At 38.9% G+C, this 20,689-nt stretch overlaps 1 protein-coding gene across 1 annotated transcript in view; it reads right to left on the bottom strand.

The window, feature by feature from the left end:
- Window positions 1-20,689, bottom strand: part of CNOT4 (CCR4-NOT transcription complex subunit 4) — an 82,184-nt gene that overhangs the window by 31,248 nt on the left and 30,247 nt on the right. Inside the window, 5 exon segments of the mRNA XM_086610968.1 lie at window positions 1,545-1,670; window positions 2,480-2,581; window positions 3,117-3,203; window positions 5,627-5,824; window positions 13,356-13,599. Coding sequence (XP_086467094.1) covers window positions 1,545-1,670; window positions 2,480-2,581; window positions 3,117-3,203; window positions 5,627-5,824; window positions 13,356-13,529 — 687 coding nt within the window. The 5' untranslated portion in view covers window positions 13,530-13,599.

Genomic DNA, 20,689 nt, shown 5'->3' with positions numbered 1-20,689 from the left:
ACACACAAAACATTCATGACTGCTATATTAAACTTTGCTTCCCCACATCATGAGTATGATGCAGCTGACTTCTGCATCTCAAGGAGGACACAGAAGGTACAGAGAAGGGCAACCAAAATTATCACAGAAAGGGAGGAACTGCTTTACAAAGAAGTATAAAAGCCCAGAAACTGGGTAACGTGGAGAGAAGGCTGAGAGGTAATATCATTTTTTACAACATCTCAAGAGCAATGGATAAGGTGAATAAGGGTTTTGCTTTCAGCAAGTTCTACAATGCTAAGACTAGGGGACATTTGACAAAACTAACTGGAGATTAGTTTAACACAGGCAAAAGAAAGCACTTTACAAAACACCTGGTGAACTTCTGGGGCTTGCTGCCACAAAAGACTACAGGGTTGACATTATCAAAATTGATTAAATAAATTCATGGCTGACAGCTCTATAAAAATCTAAAAAGCCTAGACAGGAACATACCCTCAAACATGTATAACGTAACAGATCTAGGTGGTGGGAGAAATACAGAAAAAATGAACAGGGAAGGTGGCCCGATTTGCAAGCTCTCCTTGAATTTTTCCTCCTATTGCCATTATCTGAGACAAAACATATACTACAGGGACTATTTACCTAAACTAGCATGGTATTTTTTTAATTTATGAAAATGTAACTGGAATCCTCAGAAATAACTGCTAATTCGTAGAAAAACGTTTAATAGTTTAATAATTGTCCGGCTTATATCAGCCTAACACACAAAATAAAATCTACTTGTGCAACATTTGTGCTAGTACTAGAGATGGGGACCACCTGCTTTGTGACAGACCACATGTAAAAATTACAGCATGGATGCAAGGCTGGCATACTTGAGATTGAGTTCAAAACCTTTACCATACCTCATACAGAAAGACACTCAGATCCAAAAGACCTCAGAATCTACCAGCTTTGAGAAAGTAAAGCTATCCAGTTGCTTGCATTTCTATCCTAGATAATGAGCACTTTTATGTTGAGATATTAAAAAATCTCCACATCAGTATTTATCCTCTGTTACAGTTACCCTCAATGTTTTATTCCCAAACAGTTTCTATACCCTTCGTAGGCTAAAAGGGATATCAGAATTCAGATAGCACGGCCAAATCACAGTACAATAGTTAAGCCATAATAACCGGCCACACACACAACACCTACAGGAAAACCCAGATCTTCACTAATTTCTTTTATGGAGATTTAAAATAACACATTATCTTGCATTGGCATGAACGAAGGGGAAGTAGCTAACTCAAGGTGATTTGAACTCTTTGGCTAGGAGTTTACCTCCATCTTTTTGACTCATGAACATGCAGTGGACTTTTCAGCCTTTAAAAGCAGCATGTACTGAAAAAAAATAACTGTTTACTTCCAATATTCAACTGGTTAATCACCTTTCGGATTTCAAAATTCATCTCTGCCATAACATTCAGCAAAAGGCTATATTATACACATATTAGACTGAATTACATACAACAAAATACATACATGTCACATTTCATGTGTTTCCCATTCACCACACTTACCTGCATTTCTTCTTTTGTGAAACTAGCTGCTTCATCTCCCAGCTCATGTAGATACATGCAGTCTGGTTTTGGACACTGCATATTTTTTAGAAAATAACTGCAATACTTTGTTGTACCTAATGATGCCTGAAGAAAGAAAAAAAAATTCATTACTTAAGTACTGGAAGTTAAGAATGTCTTTTGCTGCATGAGTAAAAAGCTGTATTTGTAAAAAAAAATATTCCCTCCCAAGATTTAGCGTTCCATCATAATGCATTTTTTGATGCAGATGGACTAAGAAGTCCATGAGTAAGAAATTTATGTACTTGAGGATTAGATAATTAGGATGTATTTCTATTTTCATACAACCTAAATAAAGCCTCAGTAAATATTTCCATTCATAATTATAAGCAGCCAAAGAAGTAGTTATGAGTTTGTATTACATGAAACTGGTTAATGTTTTGTAGCAGGGTCAGGAAATGAATATTAACTAGATGATTTTCTATAGCCACCAATTTGGCCAAGTCAGCCTGAATACCTATTTACACAGATACCAAAAGGAAAAAACTTGCATTTCCCAGGGCGCTTTTGAGAGGTGTGGTGTTTGGACTACAGAAATGCTCTGTAAAAGTGAATAATCAGGTTTTCACACCATTCTATTAAGCTATACAGCAAAAAAAAGCTCCTGTGGGAAGGGGGAGGTGGTGCATCTCTTCCTTTGTCTCAGACTTTTGTTTTAAGAAGTTACCTGCTAACCCACTAAAAGATTGCATGCTGGAAGCTCACTGAACTTCCGTGTTGTAATGAATACTAGGAATATCAGTCAAAACCCAATACCCAATAAAACAGACATTTTTGTTCATCAACACAAGCATGCCCATACAAATAAAACTTTATACTATGCACTGATACTAGTGTCCTAGCACACATATGTAAGAATGTAAAAATATTACCACCTTAAGTGTTCTGCCATCTACCACCACATTATTGACACACTGTATAGCTCTGAGAGCATCTTCTGACCGGATGTAGGTTACATATGCACTGGCACTTGGACCCTAGAAAGAAAGCATACCATATTTAATATACATATTTCTCCCCTTAGACAGATCTGAACATTAAGTTGTTTTTTAGCAGCTCACTTCATAAACTGGTACATTCACTGCTAGATGCTTTTAACAGCAAAACTGACAAAAATGGTAGAATTCATAAAAATTTAGATGATGCATAAAGAACAGGGGGAAAAAAGAAATGCATCAAAATGTTGTTTGAAAGTCCTAGAAATAATTCAAGACATTTTATCCCTGAAATGCACATTAGTGAATAAATGTCACATTGCTGCTTCTTTGAAGGTTCTCATCCTGTCTCCCAGTCTTTAATCTTTCTATATTGCATCTCGCATCCAACTTTGAGAGTCTGGTTGGACAATGCCTCAGTAGCTTAACGATAATTTGATTTTTGCAATGCTGTATTTTTTTTTTCTTTTTACTTCTTTTACCTATTGTTTAATCAGAAATAGGGAGCCCTAGATTAATTCTGCACCCATGTATTTCCTCTAAAGCAATAAAGAAATCACAAAGGTTTCTGCCTTACCTGTGAGCCTGCATATGATGTGCTGTTATTAATGACAACTTTGTGTATTTTACCAAATTTCCCAAAATATTCTGGTCGTTTCAAAACCTACGAGAAAGGAAAGTTTAAGTGGTATATTGGAAAATTAATTCATACAGGGCTGTACTTATTCTTTTGTGTAACTGTGCAACTAAAGCCTTTAACTAATATAAAACAGGCCTCTTCTACAAACAGGAAGAGAGCATATAGATGTAGATTTGGTTTCCAATGTAAAACATGGTTATTTGCAATACTGACAACGTTGTCACTGCAGTAAAGAACTTCAATGAGGCACTCAGATTACCCAAACTCTACCCTGGCAAAATACATCCCATTCAGCATGAAATATTCCTCTGTGTCTATTATATATTTTGAGGAAAAAATAAAAAAGCACATTCATCCCAGTTTTAAAATAAATAACTACCTTAAACTTGCATTCAGATACATTCACTGCTAAGAACAAAACACTGAATCCTGATTCACTTGCCCCATTCCAGACAGAAAGAGAGTAAACCAATTGGCTCAAGATAGCCTTAAGTTTTCAGAAGATCAGACCAAGTACAGGAAGACAACATATGACACTTCCCAGGGGCAAGAAAAAACTTTTCAGAGTCAATATCATGCTGAAATGAATGAGTGAATATCGTATCTCTGAAGAAAATTAAAAAAAAACAACTCCTGTCTTGCCCTTCCCTGCATCAGTATTGCTAACACAACATTCAGGGATCGTGTGCAAAGCAGGAACATCGCTAGCATATTAAGCAACTCTGTTGAATAAGTTACCTGTGTGCCAATGGAATTGGCAATATATCTGACACACTTGGTACCAAAAGGCTTCTTTTTCTATCCCTGTGATGGAAGGAGGTGCAGAAGTACTGTCTACTCAGACTGAAGCTAGATAAGCTAAGGGTATTTCTAGTTCTAGACAATAACTTGAGAGGTTAAAAAGGAAGATTTGTTTCCCCAGCTCCATCTTCATATTAACTCTGGATAGTACAGTTAAACCATACTGATCCACGAACTTCTATAACTAACCACCTCCTCTCTCTTCTTAAGGGAGCATCAATGTCTTCAAGATCTAAGAGCATTAACCACATTTGGAATATCATGTAGAACTACAAGGCACACTGCACAGACAACCAGTCACTCACTGGTCTCTTCTCACTGCTCTTCTCTTGATCTACGCCCTCTTGAAAGATCCTACACCCACCCTCAGGCATCATTCCAGAGAAGACTGACAATCCTGAGTAAAGCAGAAGAGTTTCTTCAAGTGTCTTGCAAATTATACTCTTTGATAAGATATAGCAGCATGGTCTTCACAATTTTCACAAGAGTCTGTCAACAGAAGTGGATCCACCTGTACTACGTTATGATCCACAGATCTATTTCCAGAAACAGCACATAGCAGCCAATCTCCCCTTCTAAATCGTCTTTATTTGTGCAGGAGTTTTTTGCCTGCTTAAGTGGAAAATTTAAATCGAATATATTGAACACTTTTTTTCAGCTCATCTCTCTCTTTCAGACTAGGTTTCTTAGAAATCAAGTGATCTTGGTGCTATACGCAATACTCAGTAAGTACACGTTATCTTCTGGTATGTCAGTGAGAATACTGCTACCAACAAACCTAGTACAACCTTCCTGCCCCTTACTACACCAATAAATGCATTTCTAATCACTTCAGGTATTCCGTGTGGATTTACCTGAGGTTAAAAAGCAGCTTTTTACATTTGCGCTCTCCCAGTTTACCAAGATGTAGCTCACACTCTGTGAGTCCTCAGAAACAGTCGCTTCTATTTAAGATTTCTCCAGACAACTTAGTCTGATCAGATGAACTGAACTTAGCACAGTAGTTTCGAAGACATCAATCTTATCCTGTAGTACATTCCCTCCATATTCTAATTCAAAGCACTTTTAATCATTACCACCAATTCCATTAGCCACCTGCAGCTGACGGGTGATGGAAGTAAATAAAACATCTGAAACACAATCAGTTTTCTCAAGTGAAAAGCTTCTTTTTGATGACGCAGAGTAGCAAGCCAACTCTTTCCTGGGTCTTCCTCTCACTAATTCTTTTCCCCCCCTCAACAAACATCATTCTTATGCACCCTCCCAGCTACACTTCAAGCGTTGGCCTTTTTCTTCTGTCCCTACAGGTTTGTGCTACACTTTATATTTGTTCTTTATAATGCAACCAAGCTCCCATTTTAGAATTGCTGGTGCATGACAGCTGTATAGTGACAGCAGATCCAGCACAGGAAAATGAGTACCTAAAAAAATTCTAAAAATGCAGAGACAAACACTTACTGAAATTATTTTGGAGGAGGAAGCTAAGTAGGCTCCCTTAAGAAGAGGGGGCCTCAACAGCACTGAATCTTTTAAATGCTGTTTCATTTTGTATCCATTAGGGAGACAGACAAGGGTGGGCACAAGGGTATTCCAATGGTTCCTGAGCAGTAAGTTAAGAGCAAGATCTGCAAGTGTGAACTGCTCACCTCTGGATCTGCTAGGCGCTGAGATAGCCCTACCACAAAGACGAGGTTCTTCTGTACAACCCGTACACTGGCCAAATGTTTGCGATTCTCTGATATCTTCTGTTTCCTCTCATTTTGTTTCTGTTTCTTTTCATTTTTTATCCTTTGCAGCTCTTCCTGGGAGAGTGGTTTGTACACTGCTGGATCTTCTGGATATGGCTAAATATAATATATACCATTAAAAACAACCCATATAAGAAACAACACATTTGAAAATCATTAATCCTGATGTTTTAATGCACAAACTTATTTCTTCTGTTACATTGTTCTGATTGCTATGGCCAGCCACATTATAGGAGTATCATATTCAGTCCTTTGGGAAAGGTGAACATCTTGCATATTTTAATGGAATTCCATGTCCATAGAAATAATACTGATTTGAGCAATAGCCACATTGTAACCTGGCTGCCTAGTCAGTTTGGTAACACTACAAGCAGCTGCAACACAACAGCCAACACATCCTATTCACCAAGGTAGTATAGTAAGCAGGGTGAAAGCATGCCTTGCATATTCACGTTATGTTTAGTTGTCTGATACAGATTTGGATACTTAAGTGTATTAAAGTAAAGACCACAGGATAAGAAATCAAAATACAAATGTAATTTCAGTGGCCCACCAAGGTCAAGACAGTAACACCATTACAAAGCTCAATCTTTATATGGTTAACTTCTCCTAGTGAAGAGATAGATTTCAATATAGTTTCTGCATACTGATTTAACAATATTCTTGCCAAGCCTGTGTACCAGTTTGAAACCTGGACTTTGTCTTCCCTGGACAAAGGTACATTTTTAACCTCAAGATTATCATCTACAGATAACTCCTCAAACACAGACATAAAACTGTAGATTTTAATCTCAAAAGTACCTAGCAGAAGTACAAGTGTCCTCAGAGTTACCTAGAAAGATTGTTCTATACGTGCAGAGCATGCTATAAAGGCACTATCTTAGCCTGGTCTTGTAGACTACAGTGCACTGTCCTCTGTCCCAGATTACTCCTCAAAGCAGTCCCTTATTCCTTACCTGTCCCAGTTTTCTCAGACTGGAAAGTCAGATTTCACACTTTATATACAAAGCGATGCTAAGCACAGAAGCAAATATATAAAACCATCATCTCAAGCAAAAAGAAGTGTTTCTAAACACTGAGATAATGTAAAAAATGAGAAAAATACAGGAAAAGTGCATTAAGGAAAGACTTAAGATAAAGAAATTAAGCTCACCAATATGTTGAACTAAGTTCTTTGCTTGTACTACCATAACCAAAGGTTTCAGTGTGCAAGTCTTAAAAAAAAAAAATCAATTTAACTTTTTCCTGACTGTCCTCTGTTAATGGTAAAATACAAAACTAGTCGTCATACTAAATGACCTGAGAAAAATCTACAGCAGTGGATGAAAATAAGGTTTAGGTTAAAAGCATATATTCCTCATACTTTTATGATGCTACTGGAAGATCCATCAAGTGCTCAGACCTGGTAGTCTTCTGAGTACAACCCCAAACAAAACAAGATCCATTTTACAGTTTGAAGAGTTTAAAGTTGAGCATTGTTATGCTATACTTGAGACATCTGTAAACACACTGCAGTGACTTCAGCAGATGGCATCTCATGGTTAAACACGAAATCCTCTGGAACATGTTTTTATTATCACAAAAGAATTTAAACTGCTAAGATACTTCAGCAGTAGCCAAAAGGTACACAACTAAGTCCTTAGCATGAAAGCACAATAAGGACTCACGTTACCCTTGAAGAACAGTTGAAACCATACCATTTCTTTAAATTATGTTACTCACAAGTAACACTGAATATCGTGCACAGATTTCACAACATACTTGATGAAGAGCAATGACCTGTTAGTAAGGTCATTTGAGATTACCTATAGCCAATGATTATCTCGAGTTTAAACACATGCACACTTTAACACATGCACACATGAGGACTTCAGAGATGCAGAATAATTCTGCAAGGCATTTCACTTCTTTGAAGAGCTTCTCAAAGTCTGTGTTAGTCAATCATGTCGAATAAAGAACAGACATTGTTCTGTTTTAGGGAAGAGAAAGACTGCTTGGCACAAAGAGTTAATTCAATTATCACAGTCAAGCTGAGTTCAAGTAGGGATGGGAGGAAAACAAATGCAGCAGTGTAAGGCAGATACAGTTCCAGAAGTACTATAAGTTCCAGAAGTAGGCTCATCCTACATCAAGTGATGTGGTATCATACCCACAATCCATCCTTCCAGAGATTAATTCATTTTCCACATCTCACACTACACAAGGCAAGGCTTGCAAGTGTGCTGCTCTGGTACTATGCAAGAAACCAATTCATGGTTTTCAGTAGGTTCATTAAGGCTCCTGAAGGTCCAAGAAAACTACAGCACACAGTGACAAAGTTCATTAGCTCCCTTCTTGCCAAGTATAGCCACATTAAGAGCATATTCTCAAATGACAAGCAAGTCAGACAGTATGTTCCTTCTCTGTACAACTATTTGCTACTGAAAGTCCTGAATATTAGTCAGGAAACATCCTGGGTAGCTCAAGCATAACTCTGAGCAGAACGTTTATTTGTCCATAGTAAAACTAGTAGGTTGTATTTGTACAGATAAGCACAACAACTGTTGGGAGGCACAGAGCTGAAAAGCAATTTCAGAATCAGGAAAGAGAAACGTCTTCATCTCAGCAGAAAGTACAAGACTGCCTGAATAAGGACATCAAGCATTAAAAAGTAGCAGAAGTTGATTTGTCACCATAGGTAACAGCACTTGTTTGAGCAACAGAATCATCAAAAGCTCTCACTAGATACTGTAGAGCTGTATTATATATATGTAATGTTTCATATGTATGTTTATCCCTTATGACATGTTTAATGCTTCTAAGGAATATGAGTAGTTGCGATATCCTGACTTGCTGGACTTGTAAATGAATCTGCATGCACCTCTTGAATTCCAAGAATAAATCAGAACCCCAATCCTAAGTAGGAATAGATTATTTTCCTATCTATATATCATGTGTGGCATGATGACAGATAAGAGACATTGCACATTTAAGGAGAGAGGAAGGCAAGTAAGCACAGCACCAACATTTCAGAAGCTAATTCTAAAAAATAGTAAGTATTTGAAATCTTGTTCCTTTCAAATATGGACACAAAGTCATTCTAGAAATACGACAGTAAATGATTTCATCTTCAGAGTGATTGCTTCCCACAGTGTTGAAGTTCATGAACTCAGACGATACAGTTCAACTACACACAGAATGCATGCAGGGAAAGCTGGTGGAACGTGGCTCTGAAGGCCAAGCAAGGTGGATTGACTGCTGATGTATCTCACAGTACCATTTCATCTGTTTACTCTGTTGAACCCTGCAAAATAGTGGTAGAGGGAGGAACACGGGTACCAGAAGCTCTCAGGCCTTGCAACAGCTAAAGTGGCAAAGCTACTGACATGACCACTTTTCCTGCTCCCCACCATCCAGGAGGCATAAGATACTTGTTTAACTGTATCACTGATTCCTTAGCTAGTAGAGGATTTGATATCCAAGCAAACTAGCTACATCAAGTATTATCAGCCTTTATGTATTTTGAGATGCAAGACATTAAGAGACATCAACATCACTGATTCACTAAGTGTAGCTGACACCCTTGACTTAAGTTACAAAATCCTCTTCATTAAAAATCATGGAAGCCACCTGAGCAAGATATGTCAACATGGAAAATGACCAGATTTTGTTCACACTAACTGTAAGTTGCTGGCAGTTCTACAAGAACTTCAAAAGTTCGAATGTCTCTTCTGCAGTCTTGCTTCTTTAATCAGAGACAGCCCTTGATGAATTCTCAGTCTTCCTGACTAAGTTTGTCTTGTCATTTAAGTTTTGTTTTCTTTCAGACTTTTTTCCCCATTATTTTCCCAGTTGTTGAAAGCTGAGCTAGGATTTATCAAGCACTTTGCTTTTGTCATTGCCAGATGGGTCACATTCCTTCCACACAATGGATGTACCAACATTTCCCAGTTGTTGCCTTGCTATCGAATAGGTTCTGAAATGAGAAATATAGAGAAAGTCAATGAGGTTTACGCATAGTATACACCATACTACTTATATCAAGAATAAAAAATAGCAGTTTCCTATGTATTTCTAAATATCAATTGTTGCACCAAACTACTCAGTTGTGGGATTAAAAGCACCAGAGGAAACAACTGACATTTGGAGACTGTGCATTCTCACCAGGTATTCCTCTTGCACAGAAGGAGGAGAAACATGGACAAAAACATGCTTAGAACATGTTAGTTTCTTGGTCATAAGTGCAGCAGTTTACTATTTCTTTCCATCTCTAACACAAGGTGCTAGGAGGAATAAAGCTCGCTACATAAATGAACTGGAGAACATGGCAAAGCCACACCACAGGAACAGCTGTGTATCAAGTTATAGTATTTGGTGGAAGGGCAAAGCAATTAAGAAAAGTGAAGGAGCTAGGCTTTTTTATTGTTGGATTTTAAAATTGCAGGAACTCTCACTAAGGTCTGAAAGCGCTACGCTCTATTAAAGCAACACAAGCAACTGAAACAGTACGTATTATTCCTGTGACACACAGTACCTAGGCCGCTGAATTTTAAGGAAAAGTCACTGCAAAGAAAAATCACCACAAAGATAAAAATCAACCAGAACCAGTGAGTCTGGTGACCTGTAAACCAGCTTTTGGCTACAGAAGTCTCTTTTGAAGACAGCGTATTTTCATTCTAATTTGACTAGTTAGTAGCTATTTCACTCACAGTTAAGAAATTAATTGACTGGAAAAAACAGGAATGCTTGCTTAGCATCTTACAACTGACTACACCTACAATTCTGAAGGGCATCAGGAACTCGAAGCAGGTCAGTTCTATTTTTTAAGGAAGTACTTTTTGTATTTAATGAATCGAACAGAAACAATTTCTGAGTCTATTTCAGAACATTCAGACAAAGTTTAGAAAGCTTTTAATGTGTTAAGACTAACAAATACTAGTTTCCAACCAGCATTCAAGTTAAAATCTTACTAGCACCTTACTTTCACAAACCAAAACAAAGAAAATGTTTGTCTACTACTGTTACTAACAGGAGGAAACTTAAGACACAGTAACTCAATTGACTGCAACCATTTGAACACATTCTGCACATGCCAGTGTTAAGCTATGTAACAGTTAGAAGCACGTTCTCCTTGGCAGAAAAAACTGCAAACTAACATCTTTTTAGTTAGAAGTACAATAGAGAAGCTTAAGAAAATAATGGTATATATGCAATGCATGTTTAACATATATGAAACTAATGGCATAGGTGCCACTACAGTGTATAGCCATATCACAGACTCTTCCAAAATCTCCCCCAAACTTTTCAACTAAAATCCCTGCATAGGGAACTTGTTCATTGCTCGTCTCCACAGACTAGTGATCAAATTCTCATTGCATTCAATACCATTGGCACAAACAGCAGTTTTCAATTACGTAACTGTGCATAACATACTCAGTCTTGCTTTAAAATATGTTTATTTTCAGTCCATTTTGCAGTAAGTATCCTGCAGTGGTATACGCATTATACACGATGCACCTGTTGAAACCATAGTACCTACTATAAACTTTCCTGCAAAGATTTTGTTGCTTTGCCATTTTTTGCGCTTCAGCGTTTTAAGTGGCCACAACAGATACACATCGTAGTAGATATGAATTAGAAAACTGCTTAGACATTTTCCCCAGAAAACTGTACTACATACAGACAGGAACTATTTAGACACACTGCACGCAAAGACACATACCTTGTTCAGAAGGTCCAGCACACTTCAAAAGGTGGCTTCTTCAGACTTATTTGATACTGCCATCAACTGTGTATCTTGAAATTATTTATTCCCAAAATCCTGTTGTGGTCTCTGCACCACAATGTCTCTGTCTATGCCACAAAAGGAGTGTATTCCTCAGCCTCCTCCACGCATATCTCCTACAATCCAGCAATACAGGTACCACTCTACTCAAGAGTATCTTGCAATCCATGGATGAAGAAAGTATCGACAACATAATCCTCGTCCATTGTGAAAGAATTCTCCTTCTTCTCCTGAAATGGTCAGTGTGCTTCATTCCAATTGCAGCACTCCTTCTAGCTTTTTTTCTGAAACTGTTTTTCTGAGCAAACTATATCCCATTCAGCAAAATATTTGCACATCCAATCATATGCCAGATTATTCCACATTAAAAAGTTCAGCTGTTGCAGTATCCGTATTTCAAATAATTCAGATACCCAGAGGCAGTGAACAGCATGCTGCTTCTGTGATTTTTCAGATATATTCCACGAACTTCCAATAAGAAACAGCCAGAGATGAATCAAATAGTTGTTGGCAAAAAGTGGTATAATAAATCCAGGTAAATCAAGCGACTTACAGACAAGGAAATTCCAGAAATCTCATGTTGTACCAGAAGAGCAGAATTTGCTTGTAATATGAAAATTACTATACAGCATCTACAGCAGGTATCACATGTGGAGACTGATCTGGCTGACGACAGGTGGATCTTCCTTGTAGAACATACAGCACAAGTATTTCAGAAAATCTGTGCGCTTTGTTAACAAACGTATGCTGCTGTGGAAGAGCCTTCAGGCTTGCAGAGGTGTTCAAACACAGGTTAGCAGTCAAAGCTCTAGTGTAGCCAAAGCCCAAAAGAGCAGCAGGAAAATATGACTGGAAGTGCTTATAAAAAGCTGTGGCAGTGAATAAAGATAGCAAGACCAAGTAAGACTGCTTGGGGTCTGAAAAGGGAGCTGTAATATGAGACAGGAAGCCAACAAAGGCATAAACTGAGGACAGGATCACGATTAAATAGCAGGAGAAAGAGGAGACATAAGTAGCTGTGATTACAAAAAGAGGAAGGCCAGGCAAGAAAGTTAAGTCAAGGGAAACCATTAAAGAGAAGAAGATATTGAGAAAGAATTTTATTAAATACCGAAGATCAGGAAATAATGAGGTTAAGCAAAACACTAAAAGGAGGAGGAAAATAATTCAAAGGAAAAAGCAGGCAACTTAGTGAAGCTGAAGTTTATAGTTGTGGCCAACCAAAGTATCAGCCAGACATCAATAAAGAGACAGGGAGAAATTAAGTGTGACTCTCAAAGTACTACCTTTAAGCATTTGGCAACAAGATCAGAATACTAGACAAACAGACTTAGCCTAGATTTTGAAATGCTTTGAAGTTTAACACCATTGGATGTATTTTCCAAAGGTTTTACATGTTTAGCGTCCAGAAAAATATGGATTAAAAGCTCCAGTGCCACAAACAAAACAAGCAGGTGCTTTATAAGCTTGCCTCAGACAGCTCTGCTAGTTTAGCTGAACCTTGGCCCTCAGCAAACCCCTGGTGCTGCAATCCTCTCTGTCCTTCCTGAAAAGACTTGTCAATGCATGAGCACCCCAACTCAAAGGATTTGGGGTTTTTTTGGCAGTTCTCCCAGAATCAGCATGCCTTGGTTCTGATCCACAGCTTCCCCTCTTAATCCAGTTCTGAATTTAACAAAACAAGACTAGCTGCTGCACAACAGCTTCAACGCATATGCAGACAGAAAGATCCAACACCTCACCCTTGATCTAGGCCATGACTAGAGGAATGTTTCCCCGAAGGAAAAGGATGTCTTTGGTACCAACACAATGCAAGAGCCTTGCGATAAGTGCAAGACAAGCTGCTGTTTCCAGGATATTTACCTTTCTGCAAGCAGGACAAAGTCCATTCTCATCAGTGCGGATACGATGCCAACAGAAACGACAGATTTGGTAGCCACAGGTGCAAGGGAAGAAGTTGATGTCATCAATTTCCAGAGGCTCCATGCAAAGGGGACATTCCACAGGGTCTTCCTTAGCATCGGGGCTGCGAGACATCTTTATATGTTCGCAGAGCAGCAAAAGTTTATAATAACTTAATAGACCGATAAGGTCAGCACTTGAAGGTCTGCAAGAGAGAAAAAAATTTTAAAAAAAGAGTGATTAGTACTTTCGACAACCTCTCTTTTGCCACTTTTAATGTTTCAGTTCTTCACCACTTTCCTTCTCCCCACACAAATTATCCACTAACACACAAGTTACTCCCTAATAAACTTGAGTGTCTCTTCCTACTTATGAGTCACACAAGTAATATGAAAGACGGTACTGGTGATGTACCTCCAGAGCTACCTGGACAGGCAAGCGCTTCTTGAATAGCAGTTCACTAGCCTATTTGGGTTTCAAACTGTATAGCTGCAAAGAATTGCTTCTAAGTTCTGCCAGCTCCTTTATTGCTTTCTTGAAATCTTCTGCATACCCAAAGTCAAATCCTTGAATGCAGGACCTCACGTTTAAGATCAAATTATTCCTTCACTCAGAGACTCTGAACAGTCACTGATTTGGAAAAACATTTAGGTCACACATTCACACTTTTCAGTAGGGTTACAGAATTATCAAAAAAAACCCAAAACCCAACAAACAAGGAAAGCTTCTTACTCAGGAGGATTTGTTTCTTTGTCCATCTCATTTTTTGGTCCAGAGATTAATCTCTGAGATTAGTCTTCAGACTATAGCATTAATCAAGACTTGTCAGGTACATGGATTTCTACATCTGTCAGACAACTTTCAATAAGTCATTTATGCTTTTCATCAGCACCCAATTCACACTAAAGCCCAAATATATGCATGTGGTTGAAAAAACTCTAAGTGTTTAACTTAGAGTACAGCCACAATAAGGTATTTCTGGATCAGAATTTTGAGGAGAATCAAAATTCAGGTCATCATTTTCTTAACTCATTTCTTGGACCCAGTCATTTGTGCATGCTTCTATGCTGTCAGTTTAAGAATATGGCACAAGAAAATTACTTTCAGGCTCAAGGCATATACAGGCATCACTGAGATACTCAGTTTGAGGTTTTTCTTCTTTCTTTTTTCATTTAAAGCACCACTCTGGATATTTGAAGTTGTATTTAATCTCAGTGAGCTGTCTTGATCTCCTGCATGAGACATGCATATAGATGAGACTGAATTAAAAGGCGACAGCAGAATTTTCAGGTGGACCTTGGAGGAGGAGGGAAATAAACTAGAAACGCATTGAAAACCACTGAAAAAGATGTGACCAGAACTGATAGTTGTATGGTCAGTTACTTTCCGTAATGAACTACACCACCACTTTACAAATAAGTGAGCTTGAAAGTTTACAAAAAATCTAAAATTCTTTTTACAATTATGTCTTTCCCAAAACATCAGTCATGCAGTTCTAATTTAACCACACACACAATCTGGAGTCCCCTCTGCTTTTCCAGGGAGTTTTCTGTTTCATTTGTAACCAAAAACTACTAGATTGTGTACCATCCAATCTTCCTCTGGGCTTCTAGAAGCAAGACCAAACATAAATTCTCACATCCACCTACTTGAAGAGTGGCATTTACTCCTGTCCTTGGAAATAAGATGACTGAATGTTCTGAGATCAAAATCTTGCTCACAGATTTCTGTATGTTGTAGCGTTAGCCTTACATATACTTGGTGTGATATTTTAACAACCACAAAAAAGCTAGTCCTGTTTATGATCTTCCACACTCCAAACTACATTTCCTTGCAGGAAGTCTATCTTGCAAAGCCCAAGAGGTTCCAGCTCAAATTGGGACCTCCCACCTTACAGGATAGGATCTGTTCAACATCAGTCTGCAATACTTGGCCCTGTCCTGTACATCTTGTCAGGGGCACAAACTCCTCTGTAAGCAGCCAAGAGAGAACTCTAAAGAGGAACAGCATACATGCATATAACCAAAACATCATCCAAACACACAGCAGAGACTACATATATAGCTTTGTAGGTCGTGCTGAAGTTAAGACCTATCTGGCATTCACAGGCCAATATCAAAAGCTTAGACTAACTGCAATTTCAACTGGTTTGGTAGGCAGTATGCCTTGAGGCACAAAAGAGCAGTTCTGGTAAACATATACCACTGCCCTAGAGAGAAAAAGTTCCACTAACGTTCACATAAAAATGAGAGAAGGATTTTAAACGCAGTAAGCATAATTTCTCTATATGGAATGCACTAGCAACAACATTATCCTCTTTCTGACCTACACAATGATTAAAATCAAAAAGTTAAACTTCTAAAACAACACAGCAGCTTTTACTTTATTATCTATGCTTTCATTAGTGCTACATTTACAATCATTTTGACAAGCTCAAAACCAGGTTCTGGGACCTTAACAGTGGTGGGGTTTTTTTTGTGGTTTTTTTTTTTGTGGGTTTGTGTTTGTTTGGTTTTTTGTTTGTTTGGTTGGTTTTTGTTGTTGTTGTTGTTTGTTTTTTTACAGAGAACACTAGTAGAATCTGACCTGAAGGAAGGAAAGGATTAGTTTGTTTGGGAGCTTTGTCTTGTTTTTAAGAACACATTCCCACTGGCAGAAGAGTGGGAGGGACTGTTAAAAGACCACAGCATATTATTTAATTGCTTATTATGCAGATAACTTAATATACATTTCTATAGCAACTCTTACATTTCCTGTAAACTTTTCACACTTGCACAGCAACAAAACCATTACAATAGAGAGTGACTTTAAACTGAAACATGGGATAAACTGAAGCGATTTTGTTCAGTTTAGATCTGGATTTGACTGTCATAGATCTCCAAACAACAGGTCAGTAAGCAGACAGCATATTCCCTTCGACTGTGTACTCATTCCACCGCATGCTCAGCAGCATTGAGCCTACTGAAACATGTCTAAATAAAGCTATACTAGTACTAGCGAAGCTGTAGTTAAAAGTGCAGTTTTGCAGAAACTTCAGTCACCACAGTAAAACTACTGAATTATGAAGTTACTATTTGGAATCTCCACTACAAAATGTCATCAGTTCATGTGAAAAAAGCATGACATATTAGCTAGTGCCTCTGGGATGCGCAGACAAGTTCTAAGAAAACTGCAACATGATTAACATTTATGGGCTGCTTAAGTTAACGCTAAGAGTTCAGCAGCTGCTAGCAATAATGCCAATAGCTTGTTTCAGTCAGCAAATGGTCCGTTATTTTACAACAAGAAGTAAAGAGCAGCTGTGTGCCATGTTTCTTGAAACTAAGTAAGAGGCAATATTTATTTACTTGGAAAAAAACCATTCAAGCATCCCATTTAGAGATTCTCCACCGAAGTGTGTCTCCATTTCAGGAGGGTTTATATACCAAGGTCTGTGTCTCAGCTCTGCAACAAAGCTTGTTTTTTCAACATCATTAAAACATTGTTCATATAGTACTACCAAGAAACACGTACTAACTAGTCAGCTTTAAGGCTTTTTCAAACAATTCAAGATTAACGTCACAGGAAAAGTAATGCAGCAATGGCAAAAAACAAAAGGCAATATTACAGGCTGGTTTTAATCCAGAGTATTTGGTCTTTGGGATCAAGTTCAAAGAGATTAAATTAATAGTATCTCAGGAGAAGCAACACAGGAAGGTTGCGCGCGCGTGTACGCACACACGATACAAGCAGCTAGAATTTGTCCATACGCTTTCCAAAACACTGACAACTGCAGTCAAACAGGGCTCTCACAGCTCCACATCCTGTTTACAGGAGACTCTGCCAAAACATTCATGCACACAGGGATGAAGCAGAGGTGGACAATGTCCAGCAGCATCTTTTTTGTTTAGTGAATTTGTAATAGATAATAACCAAAACATAGAAATATATAGTGGTGTGTCTTATTCCTTCCACCATACCAACTAGTAAGTTCCTTTCCTTTCCAAACACATATGCAAAATAGAAAAAGATAATTTTCCATTAACTTTTAAAATTGCTTACATAGTGGATTTGACAGCTGTGTCTAATCAGCTTCACTGTACAAATGTGTCTCTTGATGAAATCCTCCAAATTTTGCAGTCAGGAAGGAGAGATCCTACTACTTGAGGGCACTTACCTATACACAGTTTTACTTTTAATATAGCTAGCGATTTTAGTCCATTTAGGATACAGATACTGCCTTTCCCTTTTTCACTTGAGGTAAGTTTAGCTTCCAGCAGTTTATCTTCCCTATTTAATTGTAAAAGAGGTCATAAAATGGGGCAGGGGAAAACCAACTAGCTTGTTATCCATTCTTTTTCCTTAAGTGCACAGGCTTGACACACACTCCCCCTCATCTCCCCAGAGCAGACACCAGAATATCTCCACTTGCTAGCAGTTCATTTTAGTAAACGTGTCCCTTTAAGTCTTCCCCCAGGAGGGCAGCTAGCTCCAGGGAATACAGACATGTTCTCCCTCTCACATGATGGGCTGAATCCAACCTTGCTACTTGCTTTAAGACACTAAAAGCATCACAGACAAAAGTTGTCAAAATCTAGTCATGAAAAACCTGAGTAAAGGACTCGCATCCCAGAAAATATCTGGAGACATAGGGCCTCTTGATGAGAAAAATCCAGACATGTGTTAGCTAATGTTTCACTTAAAGTTCAAACATACCTGACACTTGAAGTGAAACAGGTCGGAGTCTATGCACTAAACCTTTAGTGAGGGCTCATTAAACTTACGCAAACAGAAACTTGTACTTTTTTCCACGGCCTTGTATCTTTTGAAGCCCATCAACCCCGAGCAGTCTCAAAAAAGCGCTGCGGGTGACGCCTGTGTAACACCACAGAGACGGTGGCCCCCAAGACCCTCGCTCCCACCCTACCGAAGGATCGGTTCCCTTCCCACACTTCGCCTCTGCAGTAATCCCACATACAAGCTGGAAGCAGAAAGGCGAGCAGACTGCAAGCAGCAGCTGTACGGGGTTACTCCTTCCTGGAATCTGGGGAGCAGCAGCAGTTCTGTCAGCACAGTGCTCTCCTCCAGGCTGCACAAGGACACAGTGGCCCGAGGCCCACGCCTGGAGCACTACTTCCCGCTGGTGACTTCTGAAAGGAAAGCAGCTTTCACCTCCTGCAGTCTCTGAACGTAAGAAAGGCTATCGCTTCCACTGCATTGCAGTGACCACTGGAAGGTTTACATCAAAACCCTCCACAGGTGGCCTGCAGGGAAAAGCTCATTTTTACTTTTTTAAGCACATAGAACTGAAGGAGAGCCAACGTGTTACATTGTTCAGGGCCCCACAGAGAACCCATTTGGGGCAAGTTCACATATGCATGTCCCAAATGATGGACAGATGGTCTAATCATGAAAATATCTGGTCTTGTGTCTTAAGTCATCCACGCAATCTGGAAGAAATCTGGGGAACTTTCCCAGGCCACCTCTTTGATATGCTACCCTCTACTTGCCTGTCACTTTTTTGAGCACTACACAAGGAGAGTGATCCCTTTCTCCTTCCAGCCCTTCACTCACGTCAAAATACACTGATATTTTACAATCACCTGGTTAGCAACACCGATACAGGAGACGGCAGGACTTCTGAAAATGGGTTATGCTTCTCTAAGTTTTATGGCTCTTTTACTGACTGAGAACAAAGTGGCACCAGTCAGTGGCAAGCGACCAGGCTCTTGAATTCATCCAAGTTAATTTTCATTTGAGACAGAGGGAAAGTTCACTTCCTACTTCTTTTTCCTGACTGTGCTGAAAACTTAAAGCAAACTGTACTACTAATTGCAAAATCATGCCCAGCAACTGCACAGTCCATTTTGTTTCATGTCTTCTCTCGGAATAACGTTTGTTATTCTGTCTGTGGTCTGCAGATACATTTTGATCTCAGTACAAACAATCCGTAAGAAAAGTAAGAGGCAGACAAAGGCCCGAATGTTTAGAAAGTATGATCAGGAATCAAGTAGTCACCTCAGTATTTCTAAAACCACTGTTACACTGACTAGGATTATCCCCGAGTTATTTAGCTCAAACGGGTCAAAACTGAAGTCTCCAGAGACTCTTCTGCTTTAAGCCTCCGTGCAGGTGCTCAGGGAGCTCACTCTCACAGTTTCAGACTTTGAATTCTGCCAGCATAAGCAACTGCACTGTCACTTGAACCAAACAAGACTGAAACGTAACTATTTTTGCTGGGTCATATTTTACCTAAGTCAGTCCTTCAAGTTCATCATACAGCCATGCAGAAGCCTGCACCAGCACAGTGATGATGTAGAAACAAGCACATACGGGTAGCAACTGCTCCAGCAGCATATTCAGCAATAGTAAAAAAAAAAAAAAAATCAGCCAAAGAATTCACTAGGTAAGTTTTGACCTAATGCCCTCAAGGCATCCTAATAGAAGAGTCAGATACCACTTGTTAAAAGAAAAGGGAACTAATCATTACCGTCTGTGAAAACAAACTATTTCAAGAGAGTTATGTGACAAAGAAAGTTATGTTCCACAAAAAGATGTCTTTCTCTCATTTAAACTGCACCAAGAATTGGTTACTGTAGGCTTATTGTTATAGAACGCAGAGCTTTTATACATAAAAGTGCTACATACTATCGGTGACACATGAAAGCCAAGTAGGAGATTATTTACTCAAATAAATTACTTTCTTACAAGTCATGAACAGAATGAAGGCGTTAAATTTTATTTAGAAAGAAAATAGGCCAAATAAGATTTTGATAAATTCATCCATGAGCACATAAAGCTTTGGACACAATTATCCAAGACGACAATACTATCCTAGCATCTAGGTCAACTAATTCAATGAAATTAAAAGCATAATATTGCTCTATAATTGTCTAAATTAATTTCCCACATTCATTCACATTAGAACTTAATGCTAGTATTCCTTATTTTCTCTTTCTGCATGTCCCCATTTCATTTTTGTGCTTATAGCATCACTATACATAGACATGTATGGTCAATCTCATGCACACGTACAGGCTGGGCAGAGAATGGATTGAGCGCAGGAAAAGGACTGGAGAATGCTGGTCCTTTCCTGAGGAAAAGGACTTGGGAATGCTAGTCAACAGGAAGCTCAACATGAGCCGGCAATGTGCGCTTGCAGCCCAGAAAGCCAACCGTATCCTGGGCTGCATCCAAAGAAGTGTGGCCAGCAGGTCGAGGGAGGTGATTCTGCCCCTATGCTCAGCTCTTGTGGGACCCCACCTGGAATACTGCATTCAGCTCTGGAGTCCCCAACACAAGAATGACATGGAGCC

This window comes from Tauraco erythrolophus, chromosome 4, assembly GCF_009769465.1.
Source record: "Tauraco erythrolophus isolate bTauEry1 chromosome 4, bTauEry1.pri, whole genome shotgun sequence".
NCBI lineage: Eukaryota > Metazoa > Chordata > Aves > Musophagiformes > Musophagidae > Tauraco > Tauraco erythrolophus.
The sequence above is the reverse complement of the archived record's forward strand: the minus strand, read 5'-3'. Positions and strand labels throughout refer to the sequence as shown.